Source organism: Erpetoichthys calabaricus, chromosome 4 (assembly GCF_900747795.2).
Source record: "Erpetoichthys calabaricus chromosome 4, fErpCal1.3, whole genome shotgun sequence".
NCBI lineage: Eukaryota > Metazoa > Chordata > Cladistia > Polypteriformes > Polypteridae > Erpetoichthys > Erpetoichthys calabaricus.
The window spans coordinates 3538957-3557801 of NC_041397.2; the positions used below are offsets into that span (position 1 = coordinate 3538957).

The following is an 18845-nucleotide window of genomic DNA, read 5'->3' on the forward strand; positions in this document are numbered from 1 at the left end:
CGTTTTCACTCTTTGTTTTTTCTTAATGACTCTCCTGTTTCTCCTGTGCATCAACTCTTGGAAGCAGCACCGGGTATTTTTAGATAATTGTTCTCAGTCTTAACCGAACCCGTCAGACTCCTTGACTCTCCACCATGACAGATTGGGCAGACCTGGCGTCGACTGCTACTGCCAGCATGACAGCGGAGCGAGTGTCCTGCAGCTCCAGTTTCTAATCAATGAGGTAAGACCTCCGCTGATGGAGCCGAACAAGATAGGCCTGCTGAAATGGAACCTCAGAATGGACACCGCTGCTTGGGGGTCTCTTCAGGGCCTGTCATGGTGACCTCTCTGCCTTCATTGATCTATCTATCTATCTATCTATCTATCTATCTATCTATCTATCTATCTATCTATCTATCTATCTATGTAATTTAATGATCCTGCCGACTATACTAATATTAAAGTATCTATCTAATTTAATGATTCTGCCGACCATACTAAAATTAAAGTCTATCTATCTATGTAATTTAATGATCCTGCCGACTATACTAATATTAAAGTATCTATCTAATTTAATGATTCTGCCGACCATACTAAAATTAAAGTCTATCTATCTATGTAATTTAATGATCCTGCCGACTATACTAATATTAAAGTATCTATCTAATTTAATGATTCTGCCGACCATACTAAAATTAAAGTCTATCTATCTATGTAATTTAATGATCCTGCCGACTATACTAAAATTAAAGTATCTATTATCTATGTAATTTAATGACCCTGCCGACTATACTAATATCTATCTATCTATCTATCTATCTATCTATCTATCTATCTATCTATCTATCTATCTATCTATGTAATTTAATGATCCTGCCGACTATACTAATATTAAAGTATCTATCTATCTATCTATGTAATTTAATGATCCTGCCGACTATACTAAAATTAAAGTATCTATTATCTATCTATCTATCTATCTATCTATGTAATTTAATGACCCTGCCGACTATACTAATATCTATCTATCTATCTATCTATCTATCTATCTATCTATCTATCTATCTATCTATCTATCTATCTATCTATGTAATTTAATTATCCTGCCGACTATACTAATATTAAAGTATCTATCTATCTATCTATCTATCTATCTATCTATCTATCTATCTATCTATCTATCTATCTATCTATCTATCTATCTATCTATGTAATTTAATGATCCTGCCGACTATACTAAAATTAAAGTCTATCTATCTATCTATCTATCTATCTATCTATCTATCTATCTATCTATCTATCTATCTATCTATGTAATTTAATTATCCTGCCGACTATACTAAAATTAAAGTCTATCTATCTATCTATCTATCTATCTATCTATCTATCTATCTATCTATCTATCTATCTATCTATCTATCTATCTATCTATCTATCTATCTTTTATATAGTGCCTTTCACATCTATCTATCTATCTATCTATCTATCTATCTATCTATCTATCTATCTATCTATCTATCTATCTATCTATCTATCATAATGCCTTTTCAGATGTATTTATCTAATTTATTGGTCCTTCCTCATGTATCTATCAAATGGTAATATTTTCATTCATGTTTATTTATTTATTTATTTATTTATTTATTTATTTATTTATTATTTTTTACTGTGTTTTTCCTATCTCTCTCTTCCTGTAATAAGCCACACCTCTATAATATCCGTGTACTGTAGGCAGAGTTAAAGAAGCAGCTGTTGGTTAATGCGATGCTCTGTTTGCTTTTAATATGTTTATTTTATATTTAGCTCTCCATATCTAACTACATTTTCACAGTACATTAAACACAATACATAATTATGACTTGCTACGTGATACCCCCAAGAAGAAGAGGAGCAGGTTAGGTGGGTGAATGGGCGTGGGATGTGCAGCATCAGTTGCCACACCGGTGGTCAGTCCCTGGTCATTCTGGATGCTCGGTCTGTTGTCAGGCCGCAGATGGCTGTCCCTGTCTTAGTGAAGCTACGCCTGCTGAAGCTGACAGACCTGCGCTGTCCCCTCCTGCCTCAGACTCCTCTGAAGATGGGATGGCTGATCCTCAAACACCCAGCTGAAGAATTGGGAGGTGGCTGTGCTGTCCTTTAGGTTTTCTGTGGCAGATCAGATCCAGTCAGGTGCACGCTGTGCTGCATCGCTACCGTCTTTTGGGCTTCCACCACACGTGGAAGTGACTCAAGATCTGAGTAACGAGCCACCCGGAACTCACCCAGTTGGGAGGTAGACGGCCAAAGCTTACCAACGGATGAGTGGAGGCAGAAGAACTGGGAAAAGGAATAAAGAAGGACTGGGGTTTTGATGTGTTCTTGGTGCTTGTACTGTGCAGTGCGGTGGGGAGCAAGACTGCAGCACTGCCACACACAGTGATGAAGCCATCTTGAGTGTCTGCGTCTGTCTGTGTTGTGTTTGGGTGTCTGGGGCGCCCTCTGGTGGCCGCTATAGAGATGTATATACTGTATACTGTATATGTGATAGAGTACCGGCCAAATAATGTAAAGAGGACACGACGCGTGTTTCACCCTTATTGGGGTTCATCAGGTGTATATAAGGGTCAAACTCATGTTGTGTCCTCTTTATAGTATTTAGTAGGTGCTCTATGTCATATCTACATTATGAGCTGCTTCATGCAAATCAGAGGACGTGGCAGATGTTTGCCGACAGACCAACCAACCACATTCGTACCGTTCATCAACCCCTGGTTTTGCCTTTTACTCCCAGTTAAGCCCTTCGACTACCTCCCAAGTGCACCTGTGTGACATGATATATATATATATATATATATATATATATATATATATATATATATATATATATATATCTACTGTACATATTTAATATGTTGCTTTCACACAAATTGGTATCTTCCTTACAGCAATTCGGAGGTAAGGACTCATAATCCGGTGGGCGTCCGGTTTAAGGCGATCACTAAGTGGCTTTTCCCACCTTTAAATCCCCAAAGTCAGGAGTTTCCATTCAATGCCAGACTGGACAAGGCCAAGCGTGGAGCTCCAAGACACCTTAAGGAGAAAACCAAGGAAGAGGCAGCTCTGGACAAGCGACGTCCGCATCTCCCTTTCTTTATTGCCTTTTATTTTTCCATTTGGGGTCCCAACTGGGGTCCAACCCTTCCCCATCTCCTTTTTACATCATTTACATACACGCAGGACATGGCTTGGCCCCTTTCCCGATTGACCCCTCTGTTTATTTTTTTTGCTTCTTCACAACCCTAAACGGTTTCTGACCTACAAACTTGTTTTCTGTTTTGCAAAAGACAAGCTGAGGAAATGCAACACACGGCTTGATTTATTGAGGGAGAAAAAGTTTGCCAACACTTTCATCAGCCGTGTGCAAAAGTAACTGCCCCCTTAGTCACGCCATCATTCTAGGACCCAAATGGAAATGATGATGAGTTGAATTCCACCGGACCACCCAAGCTTGGCTTGCTGAAGCAAAATGTCACTTCAGTAGATCCTTTTCCAGCTAGAAGATCTCAAGATGAAGCACAACATATGCCTCAATCAAAAGGAATTCCAGAAGAGCTGAAAATATGTAAAGAGCCATCCCTCAAACCCTGAGACTCCAGCAAACCACCTTGAAGGTCCAGCCATCCATCCATCCATCCATTATCTAACCCGCTATATTCTAACTACAGGGTCACAGTGGTCTGCTGGAACCAATCCCAGCCAACACAGGGCACAAGGCAGGAAACAAACCCCAGGCAGGGTGCCAGCCCACCGCAGGGCACACCCACACACCAAGCACACACTTGGGACAATTTAGAATCACCAGTGCACCTAACCTGCATGTCTTTGGACTGTGGGAGAAAACCCACGCAGACACGGAGAGAACATGCAAACTCCACGCAGGGAGAACCCGGGTCTCCTAAATCCAAGGTAGCAGCTGTACCCACTGTGCCACCATGCCGCCCAACTTGAGGGTCCATCCATCCATCTATCCATTTTCCAACCCACTGAATCCGAACACAGGGTCACGGGGGTCTACTGGAGCCAATCCCAGCCAACACAGGGCACAAGGCAGGAACCAATCCTGGGCAGGGTGCCAACCCACCGCAGGACACAACACAAACACACCCACACACCAAGCACACACTAGGGCCAATTTAGAATCGCCAATCCACCTAACCTGCATGTCTTTGGACTGTTGGAGGAAACCGGAGCGCCCGGAGGAAACCCATGCAGACACGGGGAGAACATGCAAACTCCACGCAAGGAGGACCCGGGAAGCGAACCCGGGTCTCCTAAATGCAAGGTAGCAGCTGTACCCACTGCGCCACCATGCCGCCCAACTTGAGGGTCATCACCTCCAAATGGTGGAAAATATGGCCAACCCAGAGTCTCCAAGAGTGCATAAGGAGCTCATCCAGGAAGTCACCGAAGCACATCTAAAGGAACTGAAAGCCTCCCTCAACTCAGTTCATGTTGGCATTCATGAGTTCATCATTTTAATGACTTTGGGCAAAATTAGCATCCATGGGGGCAGCTGCAAAGAGAAAAATGCTGTCATTCGAGAGGAATATAAAGGCCCATCTATAATTTGCCAAAAATCACTTTGAGGACAGATGAATCCAAAGTGGAACTTTATGGAATCCATGGGTTCTGTGACTTCTATCATAAAGCTAACACAGCTTTCCACAATGAGAGTATCAAGCCCACCATCAAACATGGTGGTAGAAGTGATGATGTGGGCCCGCTTTGCTGCTTTTGGGCCTGGGTGCTTTGCCATAAGTCAGGTCAGCAGGAATTCAGAAAGCACTGGAGAAGAATTTCTGGTCATCAGAAGAACAAGTCTGCCAGTGAATGGCTGAAAAAAGTAAAAGGAAGGATTTGGAGTGGCCTAGTGGAAGTCCTGACGTGAACCCCCATGGAGATAATGTTGTGACAGGACCCTAACTGGGACGTTCAGAGTTGAAAATCCTAAACTATGGCTGGCAAGAGTGGGTCAAAATGTCTCCAAAGCCTGCTTTCCTCTTACCAGAAACACTGGATTGCAATTGTTGCTGGTAAAAGGAGGCACAATCAAGTGTTAAGTTTAAGGGGCGATTACTTTTGCACACGAGTGAACTTTTATGACACTTTCATCTCTTTCTGATGCTTCGTATAATCTGCTTGAGAGGTGTGAAAGGGGGATTCCATGTACCTTGTGGGTTCCCGGTTCCGCAGGATCACTGTGGGTGTGACCTTTAGTGAGTCCTGTCCAAATGAAGACCCCCAAAAGACCCCCTCCACCCACCCAACAGATAAGGCCAAGCTAAGTGTCTGCCTCTTCTCTGAGCTCTTGGCTTCGCTGCTCTTATCGAGTTGCCACAGATACCAATGGCGTCGAAATCTTTCAAGTGGTGCTCCATCAAAGGCCCCTTTGAAGATCGAATAGAGGGGCTTGAAATGAGAAGGAACTTTGAACCGCTGGCTCGAGCTTTTGCTCTTTCTGAAGTGGGCAGCTGTGACCCACTCGAGGGAAGGAGCCAATGAGGCCCAGCGATGGTGAAGGTTTAAAGTGGCGGCTGGGGAGGTGGGAGCAGCGGGGGATCTGCATTGGCGGGCCGCTCTCCCTGCTAATGTAGAGTTGTCGACTGTTGGGGGGGATTAACAATCACCGTCCTGTATTAGGAATGTCATCCTCACTGAGGATGGAGGGCGTCAGCACCCTTTAGGCTTGGCAAAGCCACAGCTCCAGTTCATTTACGAAGTGTCTGTAGCCCACGTCAGCAGTAGGCACAAAGCACCAAGCAAATAAAAAGAAAAAGATGGCATTCTGATTAACGCATTAATGTCACCGAACAGGCGAGAAAAAGACGTCTGCCTTTGTCCTGAAGTGACTTCTCGTCTGAGACCTGCCGGCGATTTATTTTCATTTTCCTCGTATCTCAATTAGGACGTGACAGGCACCTCCAGATGGAAATGGGCATCAGTTCATTGTGTGCATAAAGTAAAGGGCAAAGCATGCAAGGGCATCATCTGGGTAGGCATAAAAATCACATCTGCCATCTGGATACTGAACTGCCATCCCTCTGACACAACGCTGGAGAGGCCGCTGAGTGTGGATGGCATCTCCTGCCGCACCCCTTGGCATCTCCTGTGTAACCCAGCAGGGCTGAGCCTTGGTACTACAACTCCCATTATGCCCTGCAGGTCTCCTCATGGTTTAAAGTAGGGATTGTGAATCCCTGCAGCACCCCTTAGTGGTCCCCATGGAGCCCAACAGTCCTGAATCTCGGTATTACAACTCCCATTATGCCCTGCAGGTCTCCTCTTAGCTAATAGTAGGGATTGTGAATCCATGCAGCACCTCATTGTGGCTCCCATTGGACCCAGCAGGGTGATTCTTGGCACTACAACTCCCATCATGCCCTGCATTTCTCCTCACAGTTAAAAGTAGGGATTGTGAATCCCTGCAACACCCCTTGGCATCTTCCATGGGACCCAGCAGGGCTGAGCCTCAGCACAACAACTCCCATCATGCCCTGCAGGTCTCCTCTTAGCTAATAGTAGGGATTGTGAATCCATGCAGCACCTTATGGTGGCTCCCATTAGACCCAGCAGGGTGATTCTTGGCACTACAACTCCCATCATGCCCTGCATTTCTCCTCACTGTTAAAAGTAGGGATTGTGAATCCCTGCAACACCCCTTGGCATCTTCCATGGGACCCAGCAGGGCTGAATCATGGCACTACAACTTCCATCATGCCCTGCAGGTCTCCTCTTAGCTAATAGTAGGGATTGTGAATCCATGCAGCACGTTATGGTGGCTCCCATTAGACCCAGCAGGGTGATTCTTGGCACTACAACTCCCATCATGCCCTGCATTTCTCCTCACAGTTAAAAGTAGGGATTGTGAATCCCTGCAACACCCCTTGGCATCTTCCATGGGACCCAGCAGGGCTGAGCCTCAGCACAACAACTCCCATCATGCCCTGCAGGTCTCCTCTTAGCTAATAGTAGGGATTGTGAATCCGTGCAGCACCTTATGGTGGCTCCCATTAGACCCAGCAGGGTGATTCTTGGCACTACAACTCCCATCATGCCCTGCATTTCTCCACACAGTTAAAAGTAGGGATTGTGAATCCCTGCAACACCCCTTGGCATCTTCCATGGGACCCAGCAGGGCTGAATCTTGGCACTACAACTTCCATCATGCCCTGCAGGTCTCCTCTTAGCTAATAGTAGGGATTGTGAATCCGTGCAGCACCTCATGGGGGCTCCCATTGGACCCAGCAGGGTGATTCTTGGCACTACAACTCCCATCATGCCCTGCATTTCTCCTCACAGTTAAAAGTAGGGATTGTGAATCCCTGCAACACCCCTTGGCATCTTCCATGGGACCCAGCAGGGCTGAGCCTCAGCACAACAACTCCCATCATGCCCTGCAGGTCTCCTCTTAGCTAATAGTAGAGATTGTGAATCCGTGCAGCACCTTATGGTGGCTCCCATTAGACCCAGCAGGGTGATTCTTGGCACTACAACTCCCATCATGCCCTGCATTTCTCTTCACTGTTAAAAGTAGGGATTGTGAATCCCTGCAACATCCCTTGGCATCTTTCATGGGACCCAGCAGGGCTGAGCCTCAGCACAACAACTCCCATCATGCCCTGCAGGTCTCCTCATGGTTTAAAGTAGGGATTGTGAATCCCTGCAGCATCCCTTGGTGGCTCTCATGGGAACCTAACAGGGCTGAGCCTCAGCACAACAACTCCCATCATTCCCTGTAGGTCTCCACATGGTTACCGTGCTCCTTGCATGCTGCCATCTAGTGGATGGGGGATAAAGATATATAAAATTAGGAGCATTTCCCCCTGCTCTCTTATATTGTTCTCCCATCTGGGTAAGGGTCCCATACTCATCCTGGCCAGGATGCCAGATAATCCAGCGGGGTAATTACAATAAGCATTCACCTCCTTCAAGTCCATTAGTAGATGGCAGCCATGACAGCCTTGAGTCTTTGTGCTCAGGTCTCTCTGTCCATCACGTGTCACATCTTGACATGGCCCATTTCCCCCTTTCTTCTTCAGCCACCCATAAATCATCACTGGTGCAGCCCATTGGTTTTAGAAGTCCCCAAATTAGTTCTGTCAGGGGTTTCAAATTGAATGCATCTGAAGGTCCAGCTTGTGGTGAGTGGGCATGGTGGTCTAATGTACTCCATGAACACAAAAGAACCCACCAAGCAACACCATGAAAAGCACAAGTCAGGAGGTGGAGACCAGCAGATCCCCAAGTCGATCCCCATGATTACCCAGTTAAACCAGCCATGAAGAAGTGAAAGGAGGGTGGCACAACTGGAAATCTGGTAGAGCAGGCCATCCACAGAAACTAAAAAAGTCAAGGGAGGGAGCCCACCAGAAGATCTTTGAGAATTCTGAAGGAATGATAAGTTACATTATGAGTAACAATGGTGCCAGAGGCTTCACCCATTACAGTTTTATGGCAAAGTGGCCAAGAGAAGAAAGACACAAAGGCACAGAGGAGACTGGGAGGTCAACTGGGAGAAGGTCTTGTGGTCTGATGAGACCCAAATTGCATTTTCTGGCCATCACAATGCACATTATCAGAGATACACCGTCCTCACTGTGACGCCTATTGGTGGCATCATCAGGCTCTGGTGATGCTTTGAAACAGCAGGACCTCAACGGCTTATGAGGGGAAAATGAAGACAACAAAATACGGGGAGGTCCTGGACAACACCCGCCATCTTGGAAGAAGGATATCGAGCCCAAGTTGAGAGCCAAAGCTTCAGAAGAACAGTGTGAAGGTCCTGGAGGGGCCGAGTTGGAGTTCAGGGTCTCAGTCCAACTGAATGTCAATGTCGTGTCACAACAGAATGTGAAAATGGCCTTCCTTTAATGGGAAACAAAGTGACAAATCATCAAAAGAAGCAAAGTTTGGAAAGAAAACAAGTGTCCTCTGTAGTCCTCGTCCCAGATCATCACTTAGGTCCCCACTGCGCAAAGCATTTCAGTGAACTGGTGTCATTTCTCATCCATTTGTCAGTCTTCAAGTCATCAGTTCCTGGACAAAAGCCCAGCAGGCAACTACCGGGCGCTCAAACTGGTACCCAGAATGCACCTCACTGGCACCCGAGCGTCTACAGATCCATCACGTGACCCACCGCACCACACGGGTCAGCGAGACTCCCCCCATTTTGATTTGCCTTCTCCCTCTGTGGCACATCAAAAGTTTCCCTCTCAGCTTGCAAGCTTCTTCACACCTCGGTGATGAAAATCAGCTTCGGCGACCGCAATTGTGAACCTCCAGCCCCCCACACCATCGTTAGAAAGAATGGACCTCCAGCAGCTCTAAGTGACCTATTAACACCTCTGCCTGAGATCCATTAGCGCAGGCTGAGCTGTCACTTGTAAAATAAGAAGCCCGACATTATGGGCAGCGCCCCCTGCTGGGCCAACTTTGCAAATGGAAGAATTACATAATCTGTGAAAAGGGGTGGTGGGGGGGGCACCATGCTGTCAATCTGGAAAATGAAAAAGCAAGTGTGGGGAGGGGGGTCCAAAAACAGAGCCCACTGTTCTTCGGAAGAACAGAACATTATTTTGAGGGAACGGATCTCATTCTGGCCTGCAGGGGCCACACCAGCTTCCCCAAACCCGACACAGGCAGATGCAGACACAACTTCTTCAACACACACGGCTTTTATTCTGTGGTGGAAAACGCTTACCTGCAGCACAGGTATAAAAGTACAGCAACACTCACAGCCCTCGTCTTCTTCTTTTCTTCTGCTCTGTCTGTCTCCTCTTCCTCCACTTCTCCTCCCGGTAAGCTTCATCTTCTCCTTCCCGACTTTGGCTCCTGGGGCGGTGGGCTTCTTTTATCCTGCACTCAGGAGTACTTTTGGTGGCCTGTTATGTTAGTGTGAAAGTGGAAGCACTTCCAGGTGTGGCAGAAACCTGACACAAAGTAGGGGTCCGCAGTCCCCGCAGCAACCCCTGGCAGCACCCACGGAAACCAATAGGGTTCTGCCGAACTCCAACTCCCATGAAGCCTTGTGAGAATCTGAGGCATGGCTGCAACCCAGGCGGAGGTGGGCTGCTATCTACTGCTCCAGGGGAGATAATACCCTATGTAGGCTCTCTCAGCCAGGTAAGGGTCTTCTTGGTTGTCTGCCATGCAAAAGTTTTGTCCCCCTTTGCTTCAAATATTTGTTTCTGTGAATATTTAAGTGAGCAGAATGTGAGCTGACCACCACAAGGCATCAAGTTTAAGATGACACATTCCTTAAATATCTGAAGCCAGATTGCATTTTAATTTCCATCATTCACGGGTACAAAATACCAACAAAATGAAAAGGGCCTGAAGTAAAAGTTTGGGCCCCCCAACATGGTCAGTACTTAGTAAGACCCGCTTTGGTGAATATCACAGCTTGTATCCAGCTAAGAGTCTTTAAGTCCTCACTTTGGGGTCTTTTCAGAAGGCATCTAATTTTACGAGATTCTCGGGCCGCTTAGCCCACCCTGCTCTTTTGAGATCTCCACAGCTTCTCAATGATGTTCAGGTCATGGTCCGTGAGGGGGTCTGTGAGGGGCCTTGGCAAACCTGCCCGCTGGTGCCTCTTGAGGTGTCCCATTTGTAGATTGTGAGGTGTTTTTTGGATCGTTATCTTCTTGTAGGACCCTTCCAACTTTCTTACAGGTGGTGTGCTGGTTTGCTTCCAGACTTTGCTGCCGTTCTGCCCTCTGACAATGACATGTGCCAATGGCTGCCACAGAAACCCACAGCCTCATTGATCCACCGCCATGCTTTACAGTCAGAGACATGTTCTTTTCCTGGCATTCAGCCCCCTTTGACTCCTAACACATCTTTGCACCTTGTGGCCGTAAAGTTCTACTTTGACTTCATCAGTCCACAGGACTTGTTTCCAAAATGCATCAGGCTTACATACGAACGGGCATCCCGGGCAGGGAAGAGCATGGATTGTTACCTGGATGGGAGACCTGAGAGAAACGTCATTGGCTAGCTGGGCGTAAAGATCACATCGTACTCAACCGGTACAAAATAATGGAGGGACCAGAGGAAGCCAGATCTCAGGAGTGGGTCCATCCCCCGCTGAGCTAGGTGGCAGTGGTCCTTGTGTAAGAGCCCAGTTGGGACACCTGCAGGGGTGCTAGGGAAATGGAGCCCTGTAGGGGTCACTTGGAGTCAGTAGAGGGTGCTGTCAGGGGGGAGGTCCACTCTACTTTGTCTATGACTCGGAAGTGCTTCCTAGAGGGGATGGAATGATACCAGAAGAAGAAAGCCCACTGCCACAGATGGGCGAGTCGGAGTCGGGAGGCTGCGGGCAACACTCAGCAGAGGCGAACAAGAAGGAGGAAGAATAAGAGCACCCATTAGATCACTGATTCTATAGTTGGTGGCTTATTATTATTATTGTTATTGAACAAGAGGATTATGAGAAGGCACCTGGGAAAAGAATCAAAGTCTTTTATTTTATTCTGTTAAACATGGACGGTACTGCTGGGACTGTGGTTCTGGGCTCTCTGGCACCCTCTTGTGGTCACAATATTCATCTGCAGACTTTTAGACTGAATTTTGCGGCTCGGACGCAGGATGCTTGTGCTGACTCTACCATGAAGGTCATATTTGAATAATAGAACAGTGGACCACCACTCCAGGGCCTGCTGAATCTTCCCGGGGAGGTCCAGGAGTCAAACGGGGGTCTTTATTTGCCTTTCTTGCAATCCAACCAGCAGTTCTTTCAGAAAGTTTTCTTGATCTTCCAGACCTCAGCTTGATAGCCGCTATTCCTGATGACTGCCATTTCTTCATAACATTAGGACCTGAGGAATCAGCGACCTCAGAAATCTGTTGTTATCTTCTTGTCACCTTCTCCTGCTTTATGAGCCTCAATTCTTTGATTTTTCTGAGAATTTCTAAAGCTTTGACATTTGCATCACCAGGGGTTTCCTAACGATGACTGTGAATAAGTCATAGCCCCCCTAACAAGCTAATGAAGCTCTGAGACCACCTTGGGGAAAAGCCACCTGAGACCTCAAATATCTTGGGGTGCCCAAACCTTTGCACTTAGTGTGTACAAAATCAAAACAACACACTAATCCTGCATCAAATGCTGAAAAGAACTTGAGGAGTTCGTCTTCTGCTCACTTAGCAGTTCACAGTGACAGACATGTTAAGCATAGGGTGGGGGGCACAAACTTTTGCATGTCACTGTACAGGTATGTGAAAAAATGAAATGAAGTTGTGAATTTGCAGTTTGTGCCATTTACAGTCAAAGAAATGAGCAAATGTGGCTTTTTTGCTGCCCTGGCATGACAAAGAAAAATGATATCGAGGTTTGTCTGTGTCACCTGAGACGGGCCACTGTGATGGCATGGGGACACTACGGCGATGGCGTCATGGAGGCGTGCTCGAGGAGCGTACATAACTCAGTGGGCTAGCCATCCATGTTGACATGTCAGACTAACAGAATTCAGACTATCAAAAAGAACAGAAGAAGCCAGGCAGTGAATAAAGCAAAACCGTGCTGTGAAAAAGTATTTGCCCCCTCCTTATCTCCGCTGTTTTTGCGTATTCTTAATACTTCATTTTTTTCAGCCCTCCAAACAAACAGTGAGATACAAAAGACAAACTGAGTGAACACAGGGCATGCTTTTTAATTGATCATTTGGATGTATTGTAGCAAAGTAGTTCGGCCGACACCTATATCACCTGTATGAAAAAGTAATTGCCCCCTAAGTAAAACCTAGGAAGAGGTAGCTCTGGACGAGCGACGTCAACAATTCCCTTTCTTTATTCCCTTTTCTTAAATGGGATGCCACCTGGTCTCCAACCCTTCGTTATCTCCTTATTACAACATTTATATGTATATTTATGCAAAATATTTACACAATTCATGTTTGCCCCCTTCCTGATTCCTTCTGTTTTTGCTTCTTCACAACCCTAAATGATTTCTGATCTACAAACTCTACAAAAGAGAACTTGAGGAAGCACAACACACGGTTTTTAAAAGGGCAGTTGATTTATCGAGGGTCAAAAGTTCACACGACACCTTTATCAGCCATGTGCAAAAGTAACTGCCCCCTTTAGTCACTCAATCAGTCTCTGAAGCAGGTGGAACTATACCGGACCCCCCAAGCTTGGCTTGCAGAATCGAAGCATCACTTCAGCAGAACCCTTCCAGCAGTGTGAAGTTGGCTGAATGGTCTCCACGAGCCACACATATCCTGCCTTGCTCAAGAGAGAAATTCACTGAAATACATCAGTCAGGAGCACCAGGGTCACAAAGCGGTCTCGAAACCCCTGAAACGCCAGCCAACCATCATGACAGCCATTATGTCCAAGTGGATGGAGCTTGCAGCAGTGGTCAATCTGCACAGATGTGGCCGGCCAAGCAACGTTTCTCCAAGAGTGCATAGGAAACTCATCCAGGAAGGCCGAGAAGAACACAATGAACATCTAAGGGACTGTAGGCAACTCTCAGCTCCGGTCCCATCAGTGTATGGTACACAATACCACCATTAGAATAACACCGGTTGAAGATGGCATCCATTAGTGAGTTTCAAGGTGAAAACCATTGCTGGACAAGAGGAACACAATGGCTCTTCTCAGATTTGATAACCCCCAGCCCTTTTGGGTTAACATTCAGTGGCTAGATGAGCCAAAAGCTGAACTTTCTGGAAGACATGGCTCCTGTTATGTCTGCTGTGATACCAACAATGAGAACATCAGGCCCACAGTCAGACATGGTGGTGGTGGTGGTGGTGGTGATGGTAGTGTGATGGTGTGCAGATGCTTTGCTGCTTCAGGGCCTGGACAGCTTTCTGTCTCTTTTTTTTTTGGTATGCTTTGTTAACCCCTGAGGAGAAATTATCTGTTTGTGTGACCTTTGGTGGTCAGAGCGCAGGGTCAGCCATTATACACGAGCCATTTTCAGGTGAAGGGGGTCTCACTCAAGGGCCCAACAGAGTCGTATGCCTTCTGCCAGTAAGAGGATTTGAACCAGCAATCTTCCAGACTCCAGTGCAGACCACCCCTCAGAGCCACCCCTCCATCCATAATATGAATTCAGCAATGACTGAAGGTGGATGCCCACCCATCCCTCCATGACCTGAAGATCACGCACCACTGGGTTATGCAGCCAGACAAAGATTCAAACCACAAGAGAAAGACCCCCTCTAAATGGCTTTGGAGTGGCCTCATCAAAGTCCAGACAGGATCCCCATTGAGATGTTATGGCGTGAAAGTTCATCAAGTGGAAACTTTCTAATGGGGCTAAAATTCAGACAATTCTGTAGAGACAAGTCGGTCAAAAATGTCTTCACAGTGACGCCCAGGGCTGATCTCCTGTTACTGGAAGCCCCTGATTTGCATCTATTGTTGCTAAAGGTGTTAAATTTAGGGGGCAATTACTTTTTCACATGGCTGAAACAGGTGTTGGTGAACTTTTTTTCTTTCAATGAATCAAATAGTCATTGTGTTTGCTTGGATTGTTGTTTGTATTATAGTGAATTTGTTTAGAGATCAGAAAGACTCAAATATTACGAATAAGTGAAAATCGAAAATCAGGGAGGGGCAAATACTTTTTCACGGCACTGTAGCAAGTCATCTTGCAATCCTCATGCTCTGCACTTAATAAATAGTTCTAGAGACACTATGAAGTGGCATGAAGTGTGACAGTCAGGCCATGTGGAGCCCGCCTGTCCAGCAGATGACCAAGTCAGGGTGACAGGGGTGAAGATTATAGGGAGTGAACATTCAAGCCGGGCTTTAAGGCCTCGTTCATTACATTGTGTTTTACAAGGCACTGAGGTAAAGCTGACATCTGTCTACCTGCATGTCGACCTTAGGCCCTGCCTTTCAAAAAGTCCCACCAAGTAGGCCAGGACCTTCGGTGGGTTACCCAGATAAAGCCTCACCCCAGGCAGCCAGCCTGCCCCAACTACTTCTTGCAGCCTTACCCAGAAATGGGGAGCTGGCATACGTGCCAAGCAGGACTAGCTGGCATCCCAGCTGGGAGGAGTATGAGACCCTTACCTGGATGGGGGACAAGACACTGGAACAGTAATGGCAATTGGATATTTTAATTTCCCCATCCACTAGATGGCAGCTTCCCAGGACCATGGTAGCCATGTGGAATCCAAAAAGAGCATGATGGGAATTGTAGTGCATACAGTCAGCCCTGTTGGGTCCTGTGCAAGTTGCTAGGGGATGCTGCAGGGATTTGTGATTCCTACCTTTCGGGACTTCCTTCCGTCCTGAATGTGCTTCTTTCAGGCTATTCCCTGGCACCGGAAGTACATAAAAGGAAGCCATGTGGCCTCCTTTGGGAAGAAGGAAGGAAGGCAACACTCGCTGAAGGGAGGTGGATGGACAGAGAGGAGATGGAAGGAGAAAAGAGAAGACCGTACTGTGCATTTGTGCTTGAGTGACCAAGAGGATAATAAACGCCTCTGTTTTGAACCCGTGACTCTCTGGGTGTTAGCTGTTTCCGGAATTTGGGGCTCAGTGATGCCCCCCCATATCTGTCACACTGGCTATAAACATCCAAACCACTTCGAATAGTTCCAACATACAGGAAATGCCCCATCAAGGGAGAGGATTACTGTCAACCCCTGGCACGACCAAACAAGACTCTTTATAAACTGAGAGTGTTTTACAAAGCAAAGGGCAAAAAAGGGGCAACCCAAGGCTGACCCCTCCAAACCGTAAGCCAATACTCAGAATCCAAAGACAAAGCAAAGAATCCACAAAGCCTGGAAAATCCAATGAAAACTGTCGATAGAAGGGTAAACACCTGGTGATGCCCCGGTGCCCCCAGCCATGGGCACGACCTTCAGTGTCAGGTAGTGGTTATGCCCAAGTTGGCCTAGTGCAAGTGAGCAGACAAATAAGAAAATCACAGTTTATGAAATAATAGGAATGAAAGTGTGCATTCAAATAAGTCAATATATACTTCGTATGAACAAATCATTAAAATTGTGTCGTAAACACAAACAGTGCCCTTGGGTGCTCAATTGGTAGAAAAATACACTAAATATGTTTAAAGCACAAATGTGGACAAGCCTCTTAGGACCGCAGCCCGTCACATCAGAGGCCACCACAAAGACTCAAAGTGCCACCACCTTCGGTTACCCACAGCTCCCGGGGCACCCTGCCCCTCTTTAGATGCCAGCGTGGTCTCTCTTTATCCCGTCTACTGAGCACAGCATGGCTGATGCTGCCCATTCCGTCCTCACTTTTGGAGACCCCTAGCCCCTTTCAGTCCGTCGGTCGCAGTCGGCCTTTCCTTCAACTTTCCTTCCTTTTATCATCTCTGCACCAATGCACCCCTATTATCCCTCCACAGCTGGTGCCCGCTAATCACTTGCGTGGTAATCACTCTATTAAACCAGCGCACGCACACACCAGCGCATCCTTCACGCTGGCATGTTGGGCATAAAATCAATCGAAAGCATTAAGTAAATGAATCCTTTAAAACGCCCCACGGACTCGTCTTACCACGTGACAACCTGAGGGAAGCCGTCTGAGCGGGCAGAATGTAAAGGAGGTGAGGGGCGGGCTCTCGGGTGTGATGTCATCGAGGCCCCGCCTCCTGGGGAGTTCCACTTACAGAACACAAGAAAAAATAGGTAAAAAAAAAATAAATAAGGACTCGGTACATGAAAACTTAGTAATAAATAAACATTCCTGACGTTATGTAAGAATATTGTGAAGGAAACCAGGGCCTCAGCAACCCCCAAACACGAACACACAAAGAGTCCCGGGTTCAAATAACAGAAGGTTTATTCAATTCACCTCCACAAAGTATCACAAGCACACAATATATAGGTGTCCTCTCCTCACAATACCTCCCTTCTTCTTCTCTCCTCCAGTCGAGTGTTGCCCCACGCCCTCCCAGCTCTGACTCACCTGGGTAAGGGAGTGCAGCCCCTTTTATTAAGGACCCAGGAGTTCTTCCGGATGTCAGGGCCACTTACCGATGAAAGTCCATTATAGCAGGGAGCTTGTCTACCTGTAGCGCCCTCTTGTGGCACCCAGTGACCCCAACAGCTGCTGGCTTCCCACTGGGCACTGATATCTGGGGCTGCTGACATTTAGCATGATGGGGGGGGGGGGTAAAAATCCCCCAGTGATGTCTTTCCTTTCCATTGGGCTGTCTGTCCTTTCCTTCTGGGTCTGATCCCCTTCTCCTCCCCGGTCAGGATGCTTATCTACCTGTTTGGAGCCTCCTGTCCTGGTAAGGAACCATCCCCTCTTCTGGCAGCCCATGTGGCATCTGCAGTATGAACATTTATCATTCAAAAATAACAAAAAGAGCAATAACCATAAGGCAGGAAAAACCACACCCCCAAGCTGTAACAGACCACGCCTCTTCTGTCTCAGGCTCCGCCCTTGCTGACAGTGTCCATCTCTCTCTCTCTCATTCAAGAAGGCCACTTGCCTTGCGCACATCTGGAAGTTGGCATTGTGTTTAAATTTCATTTTTTGTTCATTTTTTGATTCTATGATTAGCTTTTTTTATGTTTATTTTTATGACTCACCGGCCACTTTATTAGGTACACCTTGCCAGTGCCCGGTTGGGACCCAATTTTTGGTTGGGGATGACTTTCCAGATGCAAGTTCAGGACAGAACTGGTAAAGATGGCAGACCATTCTGCAGCTAATTTGTTTTGGGGTTCAGTTATGGTGATGGCAAACACACTGAGGCTCAGCAAACATCCCAAATGCAATCAGCCACAATTAACAATTTCCACAGTATAGGAATTCTGAGCCAAACATGGAGCCCAGACATGGTCAGTCGCATATAAAGTTTGTCTTGCACTATACCAGTTCTGGCCCAATTGTCCCCAGCCACAATCTGGAGCATTCATGCCAGTTGTGTACTTCACCAAATGTAGCCTATATGCACTCAAGGTCATATTATTTATGGGCCAAAAGTGGCCCGACTGTATTCAACCATATGGAAGGCACGCATGCCATTTAGGCTCTGGACCAGACACTGGCCCACATGTCATTAACCACAAGTCCAGCATACCTGGCATTGCATTGATTTGGGCCTAATAAGGCCTGACTACGGTGGCCCCGAAGGGCAAGTGACAAAAAATGTAAAGGTGTGACGCACACAATTAAAACAAGGTGACACACACATTCAAACGAGGTGACACACACAATAAAATGTGGTGCTGCACAATTAAACAAAGTGACGTGCACATTCAAGTGAGGCGTGACGCGCAAAATTTGAGATGATGCCCTTACAATCAGATGGCTGACAACAAGTAAAAAGAGTCACCTTCACTTTGCATGTCGCCTTTTTTAAATATGCGTGTCACACCTTTACATTTTTGTCACTTGCCCTTCAGGGCCACCGTACCTAACAATAATCAAAAGCATCCAGGGGCTTTTTGTGGCAGTTTATTCTGTGCCTACTGTGGCCCAAATGTAATAATCCCAAAAGTAAAGTGTCTATGTGTGTGTGTGTGTGTGTGTGTGTGTGTGTGTGTGTGAGTGTCAATGGTATCCCAGCTATAACAGAACCGATGTGTCTGTGAAAAACCCATTTGTTGGGGACACTTTCCCTTCAATGTCCCCGTCTAGCAGAGCTGCATGAAAGCATCAGGCACTAGCAGTGAAATGCTGTTGAGCAACGATGATCTGAAAAATAACAACTTGATGACTTTTTATTGATCCGTAAACTTCCTTCAACCAAGCAACTACATTCAGCCAATGTTTGCTGTGACCACTGTGGCTCAGGACACACTGTCACACACACAAGCTGAGGAGACAACTTCAGGGCTTCCTGACTTGTAATTCCACTCCTAGCCACAGGT

At 46.5% G+C, this 18845-nt stretch overlaps 1 protein-coding gene across 4 annotated transcripts in view; it reads left to right on the forward strand.

The window, feature by feature from the left end:
- Positions 1 to 18845, forward strand: part of stxbp5l (syntaxin binding protein 5L) — a 553303-nt gene that overhangs the window by 206573 nt on the left and 327885 nt on the right. For all 4 annotated transcript variants that reach the window (XM_051926381.1, XM_051926380.1, XM_051926382.1 and 1 more), the window contains exon 3: positions 142 to 223. In XM_051926381.1, the coding sequence (XP_051782341.1) occupies positions 142 to 223 (82 nt within the window). The remainder of the gene's footprint in view (positions 1 to 141; positions 224 to 18845) is intronic.